Source organism: Neolamprologus multifasciatus, chromosome 15 (assembly GCF_963576455.1).
Source record: "Neolamprologus multifasciatus chromosome 15, fNeoMul1.2, whole genome shotgun sequence".
Classification (NCBI taxonomy): domain Eukaryota; kingdom Metazoa; phylum Chordata; class Actinopteri; order Cichliformes; family Cichlidae; genus Neolamprologus; species Neolamprologus multifasciatus.
The window spans coordinates 29,099,303-29,121,025 of record NC_140453.1 but is presented as its reverse complement, the minus strand read 5'-3'; the positions used below and the strand labels follow the sequence as shown (position 1 = coordinate 29,121,025).

Genomic DNA, 21,723 nt, shown 5'->3' with positions numbered 1-21,723 from the left:
ATTAGCGTGACATGTGGAGACTTTGATTCTGCGCGAATCAAAGCGCTCTTTCACACGTGCCCAGCGCCACAGAAGCGCAGCGCTGAAACACTGAAGTGCTTCCTTCTTTGCATCTCATCAGTTTCTGGTCAGGTTTTAACGAACAAACAGGAGACGCACCCCACGGCTTTATTTGCAGTTTGATATAGTGTTGTGCTAAGGATTATTATTGTTTCTAAGATAACCTCTATATTTCAAAGACATCATTATGTGGTAACCTTGGGGCAACAGCTTCCTAACGTAAACAAGCTGCAGGACTTTTATTTGAGCACTCCAGAGTGTGCAAAAATTAAAAATATTATCAAACTGAATTCCGGGACTCCATAAAGATATTTGTGAACATGGGAAATGATGAGTGCACAACACTAAATACATCATTATCTGAAAAGAGAAGCCAGTGAGACATGCTTTAAACCTGCAGTCCGTCTAATATCCACCAGATGGCGCCTCTGCTGATTGTACAGAAGTCCACAGTAAACTAAAAAAAATGTTAAACTTTTGGACTGATGAAAGATAAGCATAATTCCCTAACATTTGTTATGTGGAGTTAGTGATTTACTTTTTGCTCTAGCCCACTCTGCTCTGATCTGCTGGTTGTTGTATCTTAGTTGCCACCAGCAAAGTTGCAGAGTGCCCTCCAGTGGAAAGAAATGTGCATTGTCAACATCCATAATACGATTGAAGGCCGTTTCTCCTGTCTCTTCTTTACTTTTTAAATCTTTCTAGTCCTTATGTGTCCTTATTACGTTGATACCTATACGTCATCAATTACATGAAAATATCGTCTTACCAATAATCCAGTAAAGTAAATAGAATATACAAAAGAAATACCAAACTATTTAAAATACATCAGGTGGTCTTAATTATTTTCAGCCTCGGTCGTTGTGTCCTTGGGCAAGAAGCTTCACCTGTTGACTGGTGGTGGTCAGAGGGCCCGGTGTCGCCGGTGTCCGGCAGCCAGGGCAGCTGTGGCTACAATGTAGCTGCCATCACCAGTGTGTGTGTGTGTGTGTGTGTGTGTGTGTGTGTGTGTGAATGGGTGGATGGGTGGATGTAGTGTTCAGCACTTTGGGGTCCATAGGGACTGAGTAAAGCGCTATACAAATACAGACCATTTACCCTCTGTGTGTGTGTGTGTGTGTGTGTGTGTGTGTGTGTGTGTGTGTGTTTCTATCATTGTCACATTTGATTAAACAAATAAAAACTACACTGTAAACAGTATAAAAGTTCACCACATTATTATGAACCAGCAAGTTTTTAATACAAATCTCTGGATTACATTCAGTGACTCAGACAACAGTGCCCCCCTCACCCCGCCCGCCCACCGCCATCTGGGCAGCAAGTGAGACTGTGTGCTCAGGTAAGGAGCCTCGGGCAGTGACGGTAGGTAAACAGAAGTTGAAATTGTTCTGGACTTTGAGTTTATTGCTGCTCCGATCATCGATAGAGGCATCAACAGTATAAAAGTTAATTACTGCATCAGGGCTGCTGAAAACCACACAATATATAAAACGGAAGCATACCGAGGTTCACTAACCTATCACTTGTCCAGATGAGCCAAGTGTGATTATGTGTATCCTTTTCTGTCGTTTTTGTCGGGTTAATCTTTAATTTCTTTGTGTTTGTGTTGGGGGGCGTGTAACGTTAAATCCCCCCTCCCCCTTTGCTGGTTTTGTATCCTTGTTGTGTGTCTGCGTGTCTTTAAACTCATCAGTGATCAATTTGTGTTATACTGGTTCTTTTTGAGTCCCTTTGTAGGTTTGTGAGATAGGATAAGATATAGCTACATTATTTATCCTATAACTTGTTACAGCAGCCTATTAAACATAACGTATAACAAACAAGCTTAGATGAAGTATAAATGCTAAAAAATAAAATAAATTACAATCTAAAACACAAAAAAACTTTAGCGTCCATTTTTATATTTGTATAATTTTTTGTATTTTGTGGTACAGTGCTGTGTAAACCCCGCGCCTCCTGCGGATTGGTTTACAGTGATTGGTCGGTGAGCGGTAACGTGCGGCCCTACGACTGCGACTCCATCTTTATTGTGACGTCGACCCTTGCTGGACGTAAACTTCCTTGTTGGGATTGTCAACAGTGTGGCGGTAGAGTTTAGCTAACGCTACGTGTATCTGGCAAATCCCGACTCTGCTTCCGAACCGGTTCGAAAGTCGTTCAGCTTCCTTTCTTATTTTTTGTTTTGAGAGTTTTCAAATATAAAATGACTTTTTATCGAAGTCTCTCAGCAGTTCTTGTCTCGGTATGCTGGGTTCTCTTGTCCGTGGCGGAGGATGTGAAGAACAGCACCGAAACTCGTAGAACCGCCGCGACGAACTCCAGCAGGGTTACCGCCATAAACGGCACCAGCAAGGGTCCGTTTAATCCCTTCAACGTGGACAGCTCGATGATCCAGAGGGCCCTCTACGTCCTCGTTGGCATCACTATCATCGGCGTCCTCTACTTCCTCATCCGAGCCGTGCGGTGAGAACTACAATTTGATTCAAGAACAAAAACCATTGCTTCTTACAGTCGCTACGCAGTCACAATTTCGGCCTAAAATGTCCAAAATAATTAGAAATATTTACAGATCAGATGAAAGCCGAACTGAAGAGCACATTTTCCAGCTTCAAAAAATCACTTTACAGTACTTCAGTAACTTTTGAGAAGCCAAGAAAGTTTAAAAACTGGATTTATGAATGGAGTCTGCTGATTATAAGGTGCTGCACGTCTATTGTTAGCTTTCTGACATAGATTGCATTCTCGGGGTACACCGTTGTGTATATTACTGTATCTGACAAGTTATTAGAGAAATCCAAAAGTAAGAATAGAGAAACATACATAAACATACATAAAGCCGAATTCCCTCCATAAATCTAACAACTTAAAACTTTGTATAAGCTGTTTTTATGTGTTGTAAATGACTATATATAAGTCCTAGCATAATGTTTTAGTAACCATTTTTAGTTCGGCATACACTCCAAACTCCTATCACTTCTCCTCTCAGTGTAACCTTTTCTGATAATAGTAGGTGGAACTTGGCCTCTCGTTTCATCCGACGTAGTCTTTGCTGAGAAGTACGTTTTTTATTTGAAGTCAGCAAACCTGCTCCATACAGACAGAGACTGTGCAGTCAGAATCGAGGGTCAACTGTCACAATAATTACAAATATTTACAGAAGCCAAACGGAAGCGTCGCTCCTGCAGTTTTAGGAAGTCACGTGAGACACATTTACAACGTGTCCTCAACTCGAGAAGCGGAGAAACTTTAAAACTGTGGATTTATGAATAGTGTGGCTTAATGTTTGTCCACATATGAGGATTGGCAATTTCTAAACTTACACTAGAGCAAGCCTTTTAGTGGCCACTCTTCAGTTAGAGTCCCGCCATCAGTTTGTCAGTGAGTCAGAGCCAGTTGGACATATTGTGCAGCACTTAGGAAATACTTCATCTACATTATGCTACAAAAAATATCATAAAGTGTAACCTCAGTCTGAACTTCATCAACCAGGTTTAGTGACAGACTGCTGGCCTTTGGTCTCTCCCATCATTTGGTTTTCATATGAAATCACAGGTTTGGTTCCCACCTGAGTGATGTCACACCAAACGTCATTGTAAATTCGGTCATTTTAAGCTCTGTCTCATATTAGTGATGTGACACACCTGTGCAGAGTGTCAGTCATGCGTTTGTGTAAAGTTGCTGGACTCACTGTGCGGCTCAAGAGGTAACACTTAACACTAATCCTCGACTACCAGTGTCTCACTTTGTTTTGGCCATCAGTTGGTCTGGTTCTGAGTTTAAGAGCACAGTGGCGTCGAGTTAATAGTAAATGTCTGTTTTGTGATGATGTCGTCAGGCTGAAGAAGCCCACCCACAGAAAGAAGTATGGTCTACTGTCCAACGAGGACGATGCTGTGGAGATGGATGCGGTGGACAGCGAGGAGGACGACACGCTGTACGAATCGCGCAGCCTCCGCAGGTCAGCGGTTAACAGGCAACAGCAGTAACGCTGAAATAGAACCAGAACCTGATTTTAAGGCTAATACCAGTAAAAGTTTATTTTATTTTTTATCTGATGTTCATAGAAAAACATAGAATCATGAAAACACAAAGTTGTCAAAACAATAAATAAATACATTTGATTATTTTGAATAGTTTGATTATTGAAATAATCCAGAGACACTGACTGGAATTGTTCCAAAGTCTGAACTTTGATTTACAATCCGTCTGATTGGTGTTATCTTTGTCTCTGTTCAGATGAGTCCTGGTCTTTGTCCTCTGACGGATCAGCCCGTATCGATTACAGATTGAGAGAGGGTGGGAGAAGTGACCAACGACTGCTGAGAGACGTGGAAATAACAAACAAACTGACCAAATAGTCACTGAAGAAAAATGCCAAATCTCAGCTGCTCGAGGAAGATGAGCAGGATAATCAAATTTTTGTTATTTTAAATGTGGTGTCGGATGAAATGCAGACATGACGGATCAGTGGATCCTCATGAGGCCAAATGTTCCTTTTCTGTTCGTTACTCCTATTAATATTATTTCAGAGTGTTTTTCTAAGAGTTTATTTGGTGTATTTTTCCACTCTGAGCTTTTCTGCTCTGACTACATGCTTTATACTACTGCAGACTGAAGGCAGGCAGCAGCGATGCTGGTGTGAAATGCTGCAATTGATCAGGATTTGTTGTCCTGACAGACGGTCGGCCTGCCCCGAAACAAAGTGAAACTCACGATGTTTCACGTCGGCTGTGTTGAGACTAAAAGGGTGAATGTGAAGCTTTTGTATAACTCTTTGATTCCTGATGACATTTTTTTCTCTGTGGACAAGATTCACACTTCTTAACAAAACATTAAAATCTGATTTTTGAATATAAAAAATGTCTTATCATCTGTTTTTGTTTTTTGAACATGAGTCTTTATTGGCTACTTTATTTTCTATCATGTCGTGTCAGGTGACATGATATGATATATCATCTTTTACAAACTTAATATATAAGTATTATATAGTATTTAAAGTATTTAAATACTATATAATACCAGTATTTAAAAAATGTGCTTACAGTGTTGGAAAAAATAATTTTGTAAAAGCGCTGCAGAAGTGAAAATACATGAAGTAAAGAATATTTCCAAAGTACATGAAGTTTTAGTAAAATATATAAAAATGTTAGAAAATTAAATTAGAAACAGGGATCGATTAGGATCTCAAAGCAGCTACTGAGTCTGTGTAACTGCTTGTTTGTTTTTTAAATAATTTAATCATTAATCATTACTTAGATTTTGAATAATATAACTATTTACAGCTTAGTGGTGAGGGCTGGAGCTTCAAAATGAAGCTGTAGTAGCAGGCGTTCACCACAAGATGTCACCAGTGTTACTGTTTCAAACATTAAGCTAAAGGCAGCGTTAATAGCAAAGCACCTGTCGGATACCTGCACCTGTAGTATAGGGATCATATTAGCACAGCCTGAAGATATAAGTAAAAAGATCCGATTTGAATGATAACGTGGGACAAATATTATGAATGAACATCCAAAACAATCTTTACAAAATGTATTCAAATAAGGAAACAATCGAAAACAACATTAAGCAAAGTGTGAGAAATACTTAATTTTATGTGTGTGTTTATTTTATGTTTATTTTATTTTTTATGACAGGTGACACACACACACACACACAGGGTCACCTGTCATAAAAGTAGAAAACACAAACACACAGATAATTTATAAAGCTGCCAAAAAAGACAGTTTTATGTTTTTATAAGACCAATACTTATATACTAGATTTAAGCCAACAATTTTTTTGTAAATAAATGACTTTAGTTTGGTATCTTAATAAAAACTTTGCTTTACTGTTATATTCAATCAATAAACAAATTGAAAAGAAATCACCCACAAATCCTCATGTGGAAATAATTTTTTTGTCGCCATAACTGAAAGAATTTTCTCTCCCTGTTCTTCCACCTGTTGCTGCTTTGTTACTAAACTCACTGAAAACAGGCAAATTCTGAGGTAATAAAACAGAAAGTGGCGATTTTTCCCACCTCACGGTCTGTCGGGATCACTGATAGCAGGGTGACTGCTGAGCTGCCACTGTAACAAGCTAATGATGAGTGGGCGTGGTGCTGAAGACTGATAAACATCTCAGCCTATCAGACGGTCCCCAGAGAGATCACAATAACAACAGTACAACTCAACAGGTCCCAGAGGAGCAGAGGGGCGTGTTTCAATTAGAGAAAGCTGAGTATATGTGTTTGTGAGATGCTGGCTTATCCTCGGTTCCCACCTTAGTCTCTCTGTCTTCACACAGTTTATCTGATCAGGTGTCAATAAATCTGCTGAAGACCGTCACTAATTTTAGCTAAATCAACCTGCAGTTATTGTTCACCTGCTAGAAATATGGCTGCACCTCCAGTTTCCAGCAGACACTGTGATAGTGGGAAACATGACATCAGAAGAGCCAACTAAATAGACAGATGTAAGATTATTGTTCTGAGCATCGAGGGGCAGTTTCAGATCGAGCTGGATCAAAGGTTTCTAAGAGGGCGGAGCATGGAGCCCAAATACACTTCATGGATCCAAAGCAGGATCCGGAGGATAAAGCTGACATCATCAGAAGTCCAATACATCAAGTTGTGTTAGCTGAGAGATTAAAAAACCAAGACCCAACTGGCTGACACGCAGTGCTCACTAACTGCTTACTCAAATCTACTCGATTGAAGGATCAGCAAGTGTGAACATGTGTATAAAACCAGATGTTGACACTTTGCTGGCCTGCAATGCTCAGAGAAACTGCAGGAAACGGATGCATCTCAGACTCAAAACTGTGTCTGAACAAACCACAACACTTCTGGAATAATGTCCTTTGCAAAGATTCAATTTCAATTCAATTTTATTTATATAGCGCCAAATCACAACAAATGTCGCCTCAAGGCGCTTCATAGATACAGAGAAAAGCCCAACAATCATATGACCCCCTATGAGCAGCACTTTGGCGACAGTGGGAAGGAAAAACTCCCTTTTAACAGGAAGAAACCTCCGGCAGAACCAGGCTCAGGGAGGGGCGGGGCCATCTGCTGCGATCGGTTGGGGTGAGAGAAGGAAGACAGGATAAAAGACATGCTGTGGAAGAGAGACAGAGATTAATAACAGATACGATTCAATACAGAGAGGTCTGTTAATACATAGTGAGTGAAGAAGGTGACTGGAAAGGAAAAACTCAATGCATCATGGGAATCCCCGGCAGCCTACATCTATTGCAGCATAACTAAGGGAGGATTCAGGGTCACCTGGTCCAGCCCTAACTATATGCTTTAGCAAAAAGGAAAGTTTTAAGCCTAATCTTAAAAGTAGAGATAGTGTCTGTCTCCCGAATCCAAACTGGAAGCTGGTTCCACAGAAGAGGGGCCTGAAAACTGAAGGCTCTGCCTCCCATTCTACTTTTAAATACTCTAGGAACAACAAGTAGGCCTGCAGAGCGAGAGCGAAGTGCTCTGATAGGGTGATATGGTACTACAAGGTCATTAAGATAAGATGGGGCCTGATTATTTAAGACCTTGTATGTGAGGAGCAGGATTTTGAATTCTGGATTTAACAGGAAGCCAAAACAGGAGAAATATGCTCTCTCTTTCTAGTCCCTGTCAGGACTCTTGCTGCAGCATTTTGGATTAACTGAAGGCTTTTCAGTGAGTTTTTTGGACATCCTGATAATAATGAATTGCAGTCGTCCAGCCTGGAAGTAATAAATGCATGAGCTAGTTTTTCAGCGTCACTCTGAGACAGGATATTTCTAATTTTAGAGATGTTGCGCAAATGGAAGAACGCAGTCTTACATATTTGTTTAATATGTGCGTTGAAGGACATGTCCTGGTCAAAAATGACTCCAAGGTTCCTCACAGTGTTACTGGAGGCCAAGGTAATGCCATCCAGAGATGAGGCCAAAGTGCAGAGGACCAAGTTTGGTATCAGCACAAACACCTCGATCCACCTGCCAAGTGTGGTGATGGACAGGTCATGATTCGGCTCTTCTTTTGGAGCCACAGACCTGAGCACCTTGTTCTCATTGAGTTAACCATGAACTCTGGTCTGTCCAACAGCTAAAGCTTGACTGAAACTGATCCATGCAATGTGGAAATCATCCCAAACACACAAAGAAGACTACAAAGCAGCATTAAAAACTGAGATTTTATATGAACCTTCTGAGCAAGAAAACATTTACACGTCCATCTGTTTGTGAGCTGCTTAGCTTGCAGAGTACACCAGGTACTTGTTTGGATCAGATCCCCACACACAGTGAGTTTAATGACAGCAGCTGATTTGGCCCCTACCTGAGTGAGAGTGAGGTGGTCACATTGGCCCAAACAAATGTACCAAGAGTGAAATAAAGCTGAGGCAAACTGGAGTGGACAGAGAGTGCAGGTGTGGATGATGGAAGAGAACTTTTCTCTGCTGTGACTCCACTTTAAATCTAAATGAGGTGATGGAGGAATCCATCCTTTAGAGCTGTGCCGTATCCTCCGGTTGTGTATTTTTGGAGAATGATTCATCCTGAAGCAGATTAATGAGCCTCAAACCCACCTCGGAGCTTTGAAAGGGGGAGCTGGTCTTCAGTGGACTTTCCCCCACAGCCACCTGACCTTAACCCCACTGGATATTCAGGAGGAAGCCAAACAGAGAAACAGTGGTGGGAACTGAGGATGAGCCGATATCTCTCTGTCACACACACACACACACACACACACACACACACACACACACACACACACACACACACACACACACACACACAGCTCTCTAATTGAAACACGCCCCTCTGCTCCTCTGAGTTGTCCTGTTGTTACTGCCATCTCCCTCAGGGCCGTCTGATTGGGTGAGATGTTTATCAGTCATCTCCTCAACTCATCATGGCCTTGTTACAGTGACAGTCTACTCCGCCCATCACCCCAACCCCCCTGCTCCCAACACACAGAGACACACACACACAGAGACACACACACACAGAGACACACACACACAGACGCACAGAGACACACACACACAGACGCACACACACACAGACGCACACACAGACGCACAGAGACACACACACACAGACGCACACACACACACAGACGCACACACAGACGCACACACAGACGCACACACAGACGCACAGAGACACACACACACAGACGCACACACAGAGACACACACACAGACGCACACACACACAGACGCACACACAGACGCACACACACACAGACGCACAGAGACACACACACACAGAGACACACACACAGACGCACACACAGAGACACACACACAGACGCACACACACACAGACGCACAGAGACACACACACACAGACGCACACACAGAGACACACACACAGACGCACACACACACAGACGCACACGCACACAGACGCACACACAGAGACACACACACAGACGCACACACACACAGACGCACACACACACAGACGCACAGAGACACACACACACAGACACACACACACACACAGACGCACACACACACAGACGCACACACAGAGACACACACACAGACGCACACACACACAGACGCACACACACACAGACACACACACAGACGCACACACACACAGACGCACACACACACAGACGCACAGAGACACACACACACAGACACACACACACACACAGACGCACACACACACAGACGCACACACAGAGACACACACACAGACGCACACACACACAGACGCACACACACACAGACACACACACAGACGCACACACAGACGCACACACACACAGACGCACAGAGACACACACACACAGACGCACACGCACACAGACGCACACACACAGACGCACACACACACACACCTCCACAGTGAGTTCAGGTGCTCTGCTGTGTTAGAGCACTAACAATGCTGCAACAAAATTTGGCATTGAAATTAATTTAATTTTTTTTTTTTAAGAAAAAAATATCACATTTTACAAATAACAACAAGAATGATACTTATGCACTGTTTGTTTTTTTCAAAACATATTTATTTGGCCCGCGGGACAGAGTTTGACACCTATGATTTATATTTACACACAATAACTGAATTATGTCAGAAAAAATGACCATGTTAGATATTACGATCCCCTAACACCTGTTTATTGAGCTAGAGCACAAACCTCTGCTGTGCAATGATGTGCAAACTTTGTAAAGATCAAAGGTTGTAAAATCATGTGAAAACTGAGAGTTAACTTCCAGTTTATGCACAATAGGAAAACCCAAGCTTCATCAGGAAACCGTCCATCCATTCTCGTCTCCGTTTCCAGTCGTGGGGGCCTGGAGCCCATCCCAGCTGTCTTAGCCAGTCTGTTGCAGCGCTAACACACACAGACAGACAACCATTCACATTCCACCTACTGGCAATTTAGAATTACCAGTTAGCCTAACCCCACTCACTGCATGTCTGTGGACTGTGAGGGGGAAGCCAGAGTACCCAGAGACAACATGCAAACTCCACAGAGAAAGGCCCCGACCATACAGTGCGATTGAACTCACCGCCTTCTTGCTGTGAAGCAACAACGCTAACCACTGCTGCCTGTTGACAAAACATCATGCAGAAAAAAACAACTGTAATCAGTTTAGATTAGAAAAACAGAATTGTTGATGGTCACAAAGCAGCAGATGGATATACCAGGTTATCACAGCATTTCTGTCAACACCTGGAGTTAGAGGCATCGTCAAGGAGCTCACATCGGCCCTCACAGTGCAGAGCAAGTGTGGCAGTGAGCAATGTGTCTAAAGACCCCAGACCTCCACTTCTGCTAAAGAGACACCCTTATGTCAGACTGAAGTATGCAGAGGACTTCTTGGACAAAGACTATATGAGTATGTGATGATATCAGTTTATTGCAGCTCTTCACTCAATCATCAGGTGCAAATTTAGGAAAAAATAAATGAAGAATTTATGATTTATTTATGATAGTGTTGCACGAGTGAATCAGCAGGTTGTCATTAAAAGAGGAAAAGCATCAGTTTCTCTGTATTTTTTATTTCTCTGTATTCAGATACGAGCATCACACCTGCGCATCGTCACAGACTTCATCAGTGGACAAAAATACATTTTTATTAACATTAAAATGACCAAAGGTTCCTCATGAAAGAACCTGAATCTGGTTACTGGTTCTTCTGCTTCATGGCAGAACATCACGCTGAATATCAAACATCAAACACACAAACAACATGGAAAGCACACGTCTGATAACACTGATGCATGTGAATATCACATGAACTTGTTTCATTAGTGAGTTACTAAATGCAGAATAATTCATGTTTATGTATAATTGCATGTGTGCTTTTAAAGCAGCCATCACTCTTTTATTTAGCTACACTAACATCTCAATCGTGTATTAAATGGCCTTTAAAACCCACATTTCCCTTTCACTCTGTTCACCTCACTGAGGAAGAATATCATCAGTTTAACCCAAAACATTTACAATATGAACAGATGTTCCCGATGCCAGTACGTCTGACCTGTAATCATTTATTCATGAAGATCAATAATTCATCTGTCTGCTGCATGAAGTGTCCTGTATCATTTTTGTGATTCTCTAAAACCAGCCAGAAATAATGTAGAGGCATTGTCTGACAAAAAGCTTTAAACGACGAAGGTTTCTGTCTCGTTAGTGTTTCCTGTTTACATCTTTGTGTTTGAGCCTGAATCAGCTGACTGACGACAAACAGATCTTCACAGCAGAACTGGAGCACGTGAGCATCAGTCTGACCCCCGACTGCAGGGGCTTCCACATCTGGAGTGATGAAACAGTCTCAGCTGATCTCTGCTCCATCTGCTCAGCTGGTACTGGAGCTGCCTCTGCTCCCCCATCAGCCCATCACAGTCTCCCTCTGATGAACTCTCGCAGGTGGAGGTAGGTGATGGCGTCCCCTGCAGTCTGTCTTCCTCCAGCCTCACAGCCTGGCTCTGTGGGGCCGCGCTGAGGTCTTGCTCAGTCAGTAGATGGTCCAGAAAGTTGATGTACCTGAGGGCGAGGCGTAGGATCTCGTTCTTGCTGAGCTTCCTGTCTGGGGGGTGGGTGGGTATGAGACGTCGCAGCTCTGTGAATGCACCATTCACGTTCTGCTGGCGCCATCGTTCTCGACTGTTGGTGAAAATCCGACGCACCACTCTGGGACGGGTACCTGAGGGGAGAGCAAAGAAGGGTCAGCTGGTGACCAGAGAACCACATCTAAGCATGTAAGGCTGGGGACAAAGTAGCTGAGAGACCCTCAACTGGTGACAGCATGCGCATGCGCAGTGACAAAAAAACTTTTGTTCTAGTAGGAAAAAATCTCATAAAAGAACCAAATAAATAAAAGAACTACAGAAGTGAAGGAAACAGAGACGACCACGTGACAAAGACTGAGGGGAAAGACTCACGTTAAACACACAACATGAAGACAAGGATGACAAAATACAGGTGAAGTCAGGAAAGAACGAAGAAGAGAAGTGGGAAAAACTGAAAGCTGCATGAGGACTGTGCCTCTGAAATAAATAATTTACGGTTGAAAGCAGCTGATAATATTGATAACCACGTATAACTAATAAGTGGACCTTTTGAATGTGATATGATTTTTCTTAATGCTGCTAAAATGTCTTTTGTCAGCTCGATAGAAGAGCACACGAACATGCTTGTCTCCATATGTGGTGATGCAGTGAACTCACCCTCAGTGAGGTTCCTCTCATACGGAGCTGCTCTGAGCTTCAGGGCGATGCGTGGATCTGGATCACTGCACACAGACACGGACACGTTAGTGAGGAGCAGAAAAATCCTCCTTCGTGATGTTTTCCTGCAAATGTTTTGCCTGAATTACAGAAACTCATATTTTATTTTTAAAGTGGTTTCAATAGAATGCAGATGGCAGCAACATGCTGAAACAAAAGCACCATAATCGTTATTATGGCGTTCTCCCTGCGTAAAACTGTGTAAATCCCGCAGAATAAAAAGCCAATAAACACTAATAACTGCGGCTTTAGTGCAAACACATTGACTGTTGTAAACTCCAACATCTATTAATCTTTACAGTAACAAACATGGTTGTTTTACGCCGTTTACAGTTCGTTAATAAACTGTCTCACCTGCGGAAGGTGTGCAGGTCGTGGACATCGTCGTGCAGCATGTCTCTGCAGACAAAAGCAGAAGTGAAGAAGACTCTGGTGGCTGATCGGGGTTCAGTTGGCAGTTCGGGCTCCGTCGACTTTCCCTCGGCTCTGTGGAGAGTCAGTGTCAGTCGCCTCTTTTTATATCCACGGACCCTCCCACCCCCACCTCCCCGTGTCCCGGCGCGTCGTTTCCTCGGAGCCCCCTTTGATAAAGACAGTCCCATTAAAGTCATTAAACCCAGGGTCCCAGGAAGCAGCTCTCCAGGGACCTGCAGGGTGCTTAGTCCGCCTCCCCCCTCTGTAGGAGTCGTGTTTTCCTCCTTCTCCTCCGTCACGACTCCACAGCCTTCGGCGCCACCGCCGCCGGCCGGACCCGGTACGCACAGAGCATCGAGGCTGGTCCTGTGCGAAAACTTCTCAGAGACTGAAACACTAACTGAAGTAGCCCACTGCCATGAAGGAAAACCAAACATATGATTCATCGCCATAAGACTGTTTCTGTTTAAACTGTATCGTCTTTTCTTCACAGCTCTGAAGGTTTCTCGCTTTTGTTTGCGGGGTTAAAAAACTGAAAATCTCAGACTTACTGTGAGTAGCTTTAATGCGCCTCTCAGGTGAGCCGAAACTTTAAGGGGAAGTTTTATTTTATTTATATACTCCTCAGAAGTTCTATCTGTTCAAATACGTTTACAGCTATTATAGGACGCGTCAGTCAGAGGGAAACGATTTAATAATATTAAGAAGACTCAATGAAATGCTGGTAAACTGGGATTTTGTTTTAATCTTTGCCGAGCAGGACAACTTAAAACTCAGAGACAAAGGAGGAAAACATGCTAAATGATCCCACTGAGCCATGTTGTTCAAGGGCAGTTACAAACAGGAATCTAACATCTTCTGCATCAGCCTATAAAAGTATTGATTTATTGATCTATGGGGCGTGGCTAGACTGCGCAATGGAAATTATTGGTGGTTGTTAAACTTCTATCAATCGCCTTTTACTTAATTATCTTATAATTTGTATTTATGACTCGTGTGTGCGCGCGCAGCCGGAAGCGTTGCAGGTGTCGTGTGGTTCCAGCTGAGCAGTTCACTCACGAGCTGTTAGACTCATCTATCTGATGTTTGACGTCATCAGACGGCCGCTTCGCTTTCCGTTAAAGTCTCTACCTGCGCCCAGGGGTGTCGAACTCCAGGCCTCGCGGGCCGGTGTCCTGCAGGTTTTACATGTGTCCTTGATCCACTACAGCTGATTTAAATTACCAAATGAGCTTCTTCAGAGGCTGGTAATGAACTAGTCGTTTGATTCAGGTGTGTTGACCCACAGTGAGATCTAAAACCTGCAGGACACCGGCACTCGAGACCTGGAGTTGGACACCCCTGCCTGCGCCGGAGGCTGCGAGGTGTTCAGACAGACAGGTGAGGAGATGTCTGCAGTCAGCGAGGTGACAAAGTCAGGCTGAGCCACAGACACGCGGCTGTGAGACTCGTGATTAAAAACCTGCACGAGTTACATCCTTAACTATCCACAGACATGAGTGATTAATGACCATCGTGGATTAAAATGAGGACAATTGCAAACAATGTGCTTTTATTTTTATGGTGTTTATTTTCATTAAAGTTTGATGTGGAGGTTAAATAAAATCAGCTTTTTGAATCTTTCTAATTGTCTGTGATGATGTTGACGTGGTTTTTGTTTTGCCCTTTATTACTTCCATAATAAATCTCAACTTCTTCCTTTATGGAAGAAAGTTTATTTTTATGATCCTTTTTCTGGTTTCAGTTCATATATATATATATATATATATATATATATATATATATATATATATATATATATATATATATATATATATATATATATATATATTAATCTGTGTTACTTCTGGTCTGTGAAATTTCATTGAGTGAAATAAAACGTATCAAATGCAACTGTGTGAAATAAACAGGAATTCCGTTCATCATAATGATGACATCGATTGTTTGCTGATGACTCGTATAAATGAAGTCCTCTCATTTCAGAGGCTGAAGTTTACTGAGCCACAGCTTCAGAGTTGGTCTTGTACTGAAACTGATTCAGGACTTTGAGCATATCGTTTCTTTATCTGGCTTCTCTTCGTCTAATATCACCAATCACATGAAACTGGTTATGAAATCGATTAGTCGTATTTAACCCGCATCGCCTACACACTGTCACATGACCCACATCAGCTGGCGCGGCCCCTCTCCTGATTCGCTGCTGAGTTCGGCTGCGCTGTCTGTTACCTAACTGCGCTCCTTCCTGCAGTTTCCGTATTTGTTTGCAGCAGATTCTACCTGAAGTGTCCAGATGAAGCTATGAATGAAATATTGTACTTTTGTGAAATGTGACAATGCAATGATCAGATTCAGACGTGCGGGATCATTGATGTTTAAACTGAATTCAAATTGAAATGGACATTTTCTGTCCCTGCAGGTCAGATGTTTTTGTTGTTGTGCTTCTTCATATTCACCCCCCCCCCTCCCCGTCCCCTTTCATCCTGTCTCTGGATTACGGACGCATTTGTTCCCCGTCGTGAAACTGAACCCTAAAGGGGAACTCCTGAAAACTGACCTTCAAAAGGAAATGAAAGGATTCTCAACAGGCATTTAAGTCTTTTGCACAGCGATTGAACGCACAACAGTGTGGTACATGTATTTATCCATGTTGTGTTTTGTATTTATTTTGTTCCACTTCCCCTTTTTCCCATTTTGTTCAATAGATTTTTGGTTTTCTTTGACAGATTTTCTGTGTCTGGTCTCATCATTCACGCCACCCGGGCTCTGTGCATCAGTCAGTTACATCCACCCATTGCCATTCACAGCTGCACTGGTGATTTTTCGTTTTTATGTGTTGATAATGTTTTGTTGTTTGTTTTGGGGTCTTTTTGTAACGTATAAACAATGAACGGTGGTGGATCGGCTAATTGGTCATGATCGACTCTGGGCTGGATAGATTACAGGCGATGAGGTCGAACTTTGAAGTTTCGTATTGAGCTGAACACAGTTTGTCCCGGACTTCAGCTGGAAAAAGACACAAAGCTACAGTTATTCTGTCTTTGCTGCACAGCTGCCTCTTCTCCTCTCATCCTCTCCCCTCCCTCTGCTGTTGCTACTTCAATCATGAAACTGATCAATGATCAGCTGATCGGCTTTTCTCTCTTGTTTGTTTATCGCCCACTTTCTTCCAGAAACAGGAAACCAGCGGATGTCGCGCTAAACAACAGCAGCACGTTTAAACTTGATCAGCTGTTGTTAGAATTTATTTAATATTACTTTCTAGTATCAGCTGATGTTTGCTGGAGCCACAGCTGTAAAGCTGCTGCTCATGTTGTCATGCTCAAACAAATGTTTTGTCTCACTCTCATTTCTTCTTGTTGCGTGTTTAAACTCCACTTGGAACCTTGTTAAGATCCAACCATGCAAAATATGATCCATTTATTAATGTTTTTGTTGCCATTTTTTACGTGGTCTTTAATGTTTGATCAGGACTGAATCAGATTAGATGTGTAACAGCGCCGTGTTGTGGCCAAAGAGAGTAGAAAAGAACTACCATTGATGATCAGGTGAAAGTTAAAGACGGTAGTTATGGACACTAAAATGAATTAACCATTTGTTTTATTACCACGATGGTCAAAGTGGAGAAAGACGTGAGCTATCAGCAATGGTGGATAAAATCTGGCCAGTTTTAACCCAGTAGTACCCAAAGCCCACAACACAAACGCACATACCTGTAAGAATGACACAAACAAACCTAAACAACTGTGCAAAACGGCTCCAATAAAAAGGTTAAAAAATAAATTTGACACAAACCTGTAAATAAATAAAATATATAAAATATATACATCTTTTAGGCTTTTCCAGAAAGTTAAAAAATAAAACAAGTGTTGGCTTAAAATAGGCAGGTTGTCAATAAGTGTTATGAAACTGAGCTCAGATTCACTTTGCAGAGGCGAGAGATGTGTTACAGTCCAAACACACCACAGTCTGCGTGTGAAGCAGAGCTGCGTCTGAGGTCGTAAGTAAGTCATCATATATCAGAAATAATAATATATTTAAAAACAGCGACAACAACAAAACCCACTAGTGTGTATTGTAAGTGTCACCTGCAGTTCGCTGCTCTCTGCCAGCTGATTGTCAGAGGAGCTTTGAAAAGGTAGTGGGTGCGTGGGGTGAGGTCGGCGCTCTTCTGTGGAAAAACCAGAGGCGATTAACGCACTCTGGTGTGAGTATTGTTCGGTAAGAGACTTTTGCCATTTCGTTTGGATCATTTATTATTGTAGGTGCCAATTTTTAATGCGTGTTGTTGACGTTTTCAGTGTGACCACGAGTTTTAATGGAGGAATTGATCGACTGCGCGCAGGGAAACCGATCGTTGTTGTTTGTTTGTTTTACTTCTGTGATTTTTGAATGGTTTAATAAAACTGATATTTTATTTGGTAACATTTTAAACCATAATGTTGTTTGTGTTTTTCAGCTGTGCTGCCTCTGCTGTCCTTTTATCTTCTTTTCATTGATTTGTAGTTTTGTTTTGGTCGGTCCGTGCAATGCTTGAGACTGAGCCGTGTGAGGACTAACCTCTCTTTTTGTTTATTTGTTTGTGCCACTTCCTTTAACATCAACACATAGCGCTGATTCACCGCGGTCAAGTGAGCCCTCACTTACCAAGTCACAGTCAAGCTAGCCACACCGAAAATGTGGTTGCACTACTCTTACGCATATTACGGTATGGGTGAAGCCCGGCTTAGAAACGCAGTCTTTTGTGTCCTGACACTATTTGACTTCACAATCCACTCCCAGTTTTGGTTCATCTCCACTTTCCCCCTGTGATCCACAGCCCAAATTACTGTATGATTCAGAGAAAATTAACAATAAAATTTAACCAATTTACTCTACTGTACTTTTAATATCCTCATCTTTGACCTCAGATTACAGGAAAACTGTAAGAGGTGACGCAGATATCTCACTGGATTCTGACTCTGGGTGACCCCCACTCTTCACCCTGTGATCCACAGCAAAAATTACTGTACGGATTTCCAGAAAATTGATAGTAAAATCTTCCCATTTTGCTTTACTGTACTCTACATATTCTCATCTTTGAGCTCAGATTACAGGAAAACTGTAAGAGGATATTTTCACTGGATTCTGAATCTAGGCCATCTCCACTCTGCACCCTGTGATACTTCTTGCAGGCCTTTCAGACTGATCTGGTAAGAGCCTTTGGTAATCGGGCCTACAACAGGCCTGTCATGTTCATGTGTGATGGATCCCTGGTACTCCTCCGATCCATTTCCATGACATCCTGCAGAACAAGTCTAGAGGATCTGCTGCAGAAGTACTACAACAACAACATTCCCATTCTTCATCGATGTTTGAGCCATGTCATGAAAAATGCCAAGGACCTTTGTAAAAAACATTTATATCAATAATTAAAAAAGAATACAAGATTTGTAATGTAAAGGTCACTAACACTGATTTCATTCCTTCATTTTCCCAGCATTCCAGAGAACTACAGGCTTGGAGTGCATGTGTTTGGGCTCCTTGCATGCTGTGATAACTTAAAAGACATGGATGATGATGTCCATAGTGCAGCAATAGTGTTTTGCAGTCCTTGTAGTGGAAGGAACGTAACAAAACACTACAACAACTTGAAAATCCTCATGCAAAAATGGGGGACCCTGGATTTGGATGAAAAGACTGTGATTGCTGAAGATTACAAGGTTAGCTAAGATTTATTTTTTAAGTAACCATATTAATAACTTTTTTACTTGTGTCTGTCCCAAATGAATTAATAAATTCACATTATTTTAAAAGTATATATTTTAAACCACAATAACATTTTATATAATAATTTTTCTTTGGTTTGATAACTTGCTGAATACAGATATATATCTGTTTTACAGACTGATGTTCAGAATGCCCCCTTGAAGACTTTACATTAAAATAAGTAAGCATTAAAAGTATGTATGTGTGGGTCCCAATCAGCCAGGGTTTGGGTTTTCTGATTGGGACCCACACCCAGTTTCACACCTTGGCTCAGGCGATTAGAGGATCATCAGGGGGTCCTTTTGTCCCTCTGTGGGGGGAAACTCCCACTAGGTTTAAATCTGGGACTCTCCACCATTTGACCTTAGAACTGAAGAAGCTTCTCGGATGAAGGTGAAACATCTTCAAGTAACTTAAAGAAGTCCAGACGCTTTTCTTTGCAAGCTCCTTTGACTACGATGACCTGGATGACTGAGAACCTTCACAGACAAAATACCTTTAGTTAAAATTTTCTTTGCATGGATATCATGTGCACAGGTCATTCTGCAGACACGGGCCTACCAAATGAATCAGCTTCATGCAAGCTAGTTTGCCTGCTGTGGTAACTGCAACTTGTCCAGCCTTTAATTTGCCATTTTTGGCAATGAAGAGATCACAGAGTCAGAATCCAGTGAGATATCTGCGTCACCTCTTACAGTTTTCCTGTAATCTGAGCTCAAAGATGAGGATATTAAAAGTACAGTAGAGTAAATTGGTTAAATTTTATTGTTAATTTTCTCTGAATCATACAGTAATTTGGGCTGTGGATCACAGGGGGAAAGTGGAGATGAACCAAACTGGGAGTGGATTGTGAAGTCAAATATTGTCAGGACACAAAAGACTGCGTTTCTAAGCCGGGCTTCACCCATACCGTAATATGCGTAAGAGTAGTGCAACAACATTTTCGGTGCGGCTAGCTTGACTGTGACTTCGTAAGTGAGGGCTCACTTGACCGCAGTGCTGATTCGCAGCTGTGCTGAGACCTGGATTGTTTGCGGTGCGTACCCACAGGTAAATTGATTGCAGTGTCGTGTTATTTTTCGCACCGTTTGTTTGGTTTGTCTCATGTGCAGCTGGGATATCAGCAGGATGTGTTGTTAGTCCCGTCTGGAAATAACTGGGAAAACTATTATTAATGTAATAAATTATCAATTTATTTCTTTGCCCCTTTTATTCGGTACATTTGTCCTCGGTTACAGTATTTTTTCCTCATGCGCGTTATTTGCACAGAGGTGGAGCCGCGCAGGGAATCAGACTGACTGGACGCAACATTGAGCAGTTGCACCCTCTTGTGGTTCAAGTTGGTATTACATGAAAGTGCCAAATATGACATGCCAGCATGTTTTTGCACTCTTACACCTCTGAGTTAAATTTAGTATTTTCTAATTAGTAATTTTATTTGACTTTTTAGTTTCAGTTAATTTCTAGAGTGGATTTTATTTGAAAATGTTTAGTTTTACTTCAGTTTTTAAGTTTTTATTAGTTTCAGTCTCTGTGATCGTTACTGTAAGGAGGGCATATATCAGAGGCAAAATAAGGAAAACCAGTGCAGGTATTATACTATGCTACAATATGCTGCAGGAATGTCTTAAAGACATAAAGACTTGGATGGCCACTAACTTTCTGCTTCTTAACTCAGATAAAACTGAGGTTATTGTACTCGGCGCTGAAAAGCTTAGAAATATGGTATCTAACCAGATTCTTACTCTGGATGGCATTACCTTGGCCTCCAGTAACACTGTGAGGAACCTTGGAGTCATTTTTGACCAGGACATGTCCTTCAACGCACATATTAAACAAATATGTAAGACTGCGTTCTTCCATTTGCGCAACATCTCTAAAATTAGAAATATCCTGTCTCAGAGTGACGCTGAAAAACTAGTTCATGCATTTATTACTTCCAGGCTGGACGACTGCAATTCATTATTATCAGGATGTCCAAAAAACTCACTGAAAAGCCTTCAGTTAATCCAAAATGCTGCAGCAAGAGTCCTGACAGGGACTAGAAAGAGAGAGCAGATTTCTCCTGTTTTGGCTTCCTGTTAAATCCAGAATTCAAAATCCTGCTCCTCACATACAAGGTCTTAAATAATCAGGCCCCATCTTATCTTAATGACCTTGTAGTACCATATCACCCTATTAGAGCACTTCGCTCTCGCTCTGCAGGCCTACTTGTTGTTCCTAGAGTATTTAAAAGTAGAATGGGAGGGAGAGCCTTCAGTTTTCAGGCCCCTCTTCTGTGGAACCAGCTTCCAGTTTGGATTCGGGAGACATACACTATCTCTACTTTTAAGATTAGGCTTAAAACCTTCCTTTTTGCTAAAGCATATAGTTAGGGCTGGACCAGGTGACCCTGAATCCTCCCTTAGTTATGCTGCAATAGATGTAGGCTGCCGGGGATTCCCATGATGCATTGAGTTTTTCCTTTCCAGTCACCTTTCTCACTCACTATGTATTAACAGACCTCTCTGTATTGAATCATATCTGTTATTAACCTCTGTCTCTCTTCCACAGCATGTCTTTATCCTGTCTTCCTTCTCTCACCCCAACCAATCGCAGCAGATGGCCCCGCCCCTCCCTGAGCCTGGTTCTGCTGGAGGTTTCTTCCTGTTAAAAGGGAGTTTTTCCTTCCCACTGTCACCAAAGTGCTGCTCATAGGGGGTCATATGATTGTTGGGCTTTTCTCTGTATCTATGAAGCGCCTTGAGGCGACTTTTGTTGTGATTTGGCGCTATATAA

At 42.1% G+C, this 21,723-nt stretch overlaps 2 protein-coding genes across 2 annotated transcripts; one reads left to right on the top strand and one right to left on the bottom strand.

Annotated features, from left to right (window-relative positions):
* The first annotated feature begins 2,075 nt into the window (after nt 1-2,075).
* On the top strand, nt 2,076-4,922 carry fam174c (family with sequence similarity 174 member C). The gene is made up of 3 exons (XM_085133123.1): nt 2,076-2,523; nt 3,896-4,018; nt 4,297-4,922. Exons 1-3 carry the CDS (start codon nt 2,264-2,266, stop codon nt 4,298-4,300), a joined length of 387 nt encoding a protein of 128 aa, XP_084989249.1. The 5' UTR covers nt 2,076-2,263; the 3' UTR covers nt 4,301-4,922.
* Nucleotides 4,923-11,035: 6,113 nt separating this feature from the next.
* On the bottom strand, nt 11,036-14,060 carry LOC146502360 (uncharacterized). Its single transcript, XM_085132333.1, has 3 exons — nt 13,141-14,060; nt 12,727-12,791; nt 11,036-12,203 (listed from the first exon to the last, which is right to left on the bottom strand). Exons 1-3 carry the CDS (start codon nt 13,650-13,652, stop codon nt 11,779-11,781), a joined length of 1,002 nt encoding a protein of 333 aa, XP_084988459.1. The 5' UTR covers nt 13,653-14,060; the 3' UTR covers nt 11,036-11,778.
* Between the last annotated feature and the right edge of the window lie 7,663 nt (nt 14,061-21,723).

What these genes read in the sequence shown, in the direction of transcription:
- fam174c (XM_085133123.1), top strand. Translation starts at nt 2,264, where the DNA reads ATGACTTTTTATCGAAGTCTCTCAGCAGTTCTTGTCTCGGTATGCTGG. An exon ending in TTCCTCATCCGAGCCGTGCG is followed by an intron (nt 2,524 to 3,895) that starts GTGAGAACTACA and finishes TGATGTCGTCAG; the next exon opens with GCTGAAGAAGCCCACCCACA.
- LOC146502360 (XM_085132333.1), bottom strand. Translation starts at nt 13,652, where the DNA reads ATGGCGATGAATCATATGTTTGGTTTTCCTTCATGGCAGTGGGCTACT. An exon ending in GACCTGCACACCTTCCGCAG is followed by an intron (nt 12,792 to 13,140) that starts GTGAGACAGTTT and finishes GTCTGTGTGCAG; the next exon opens with TGATCCAGATCCACGCATCG. An exon ending in TGAGAGGAACCTCACTGAGG is followed by an intron (nt 12,204 to 12,726) that starts GTGAGTTCACTG and finishes CTCTCCCCTCAG; the next exon opens with GTACCCGTCCCAGAGTGGTG.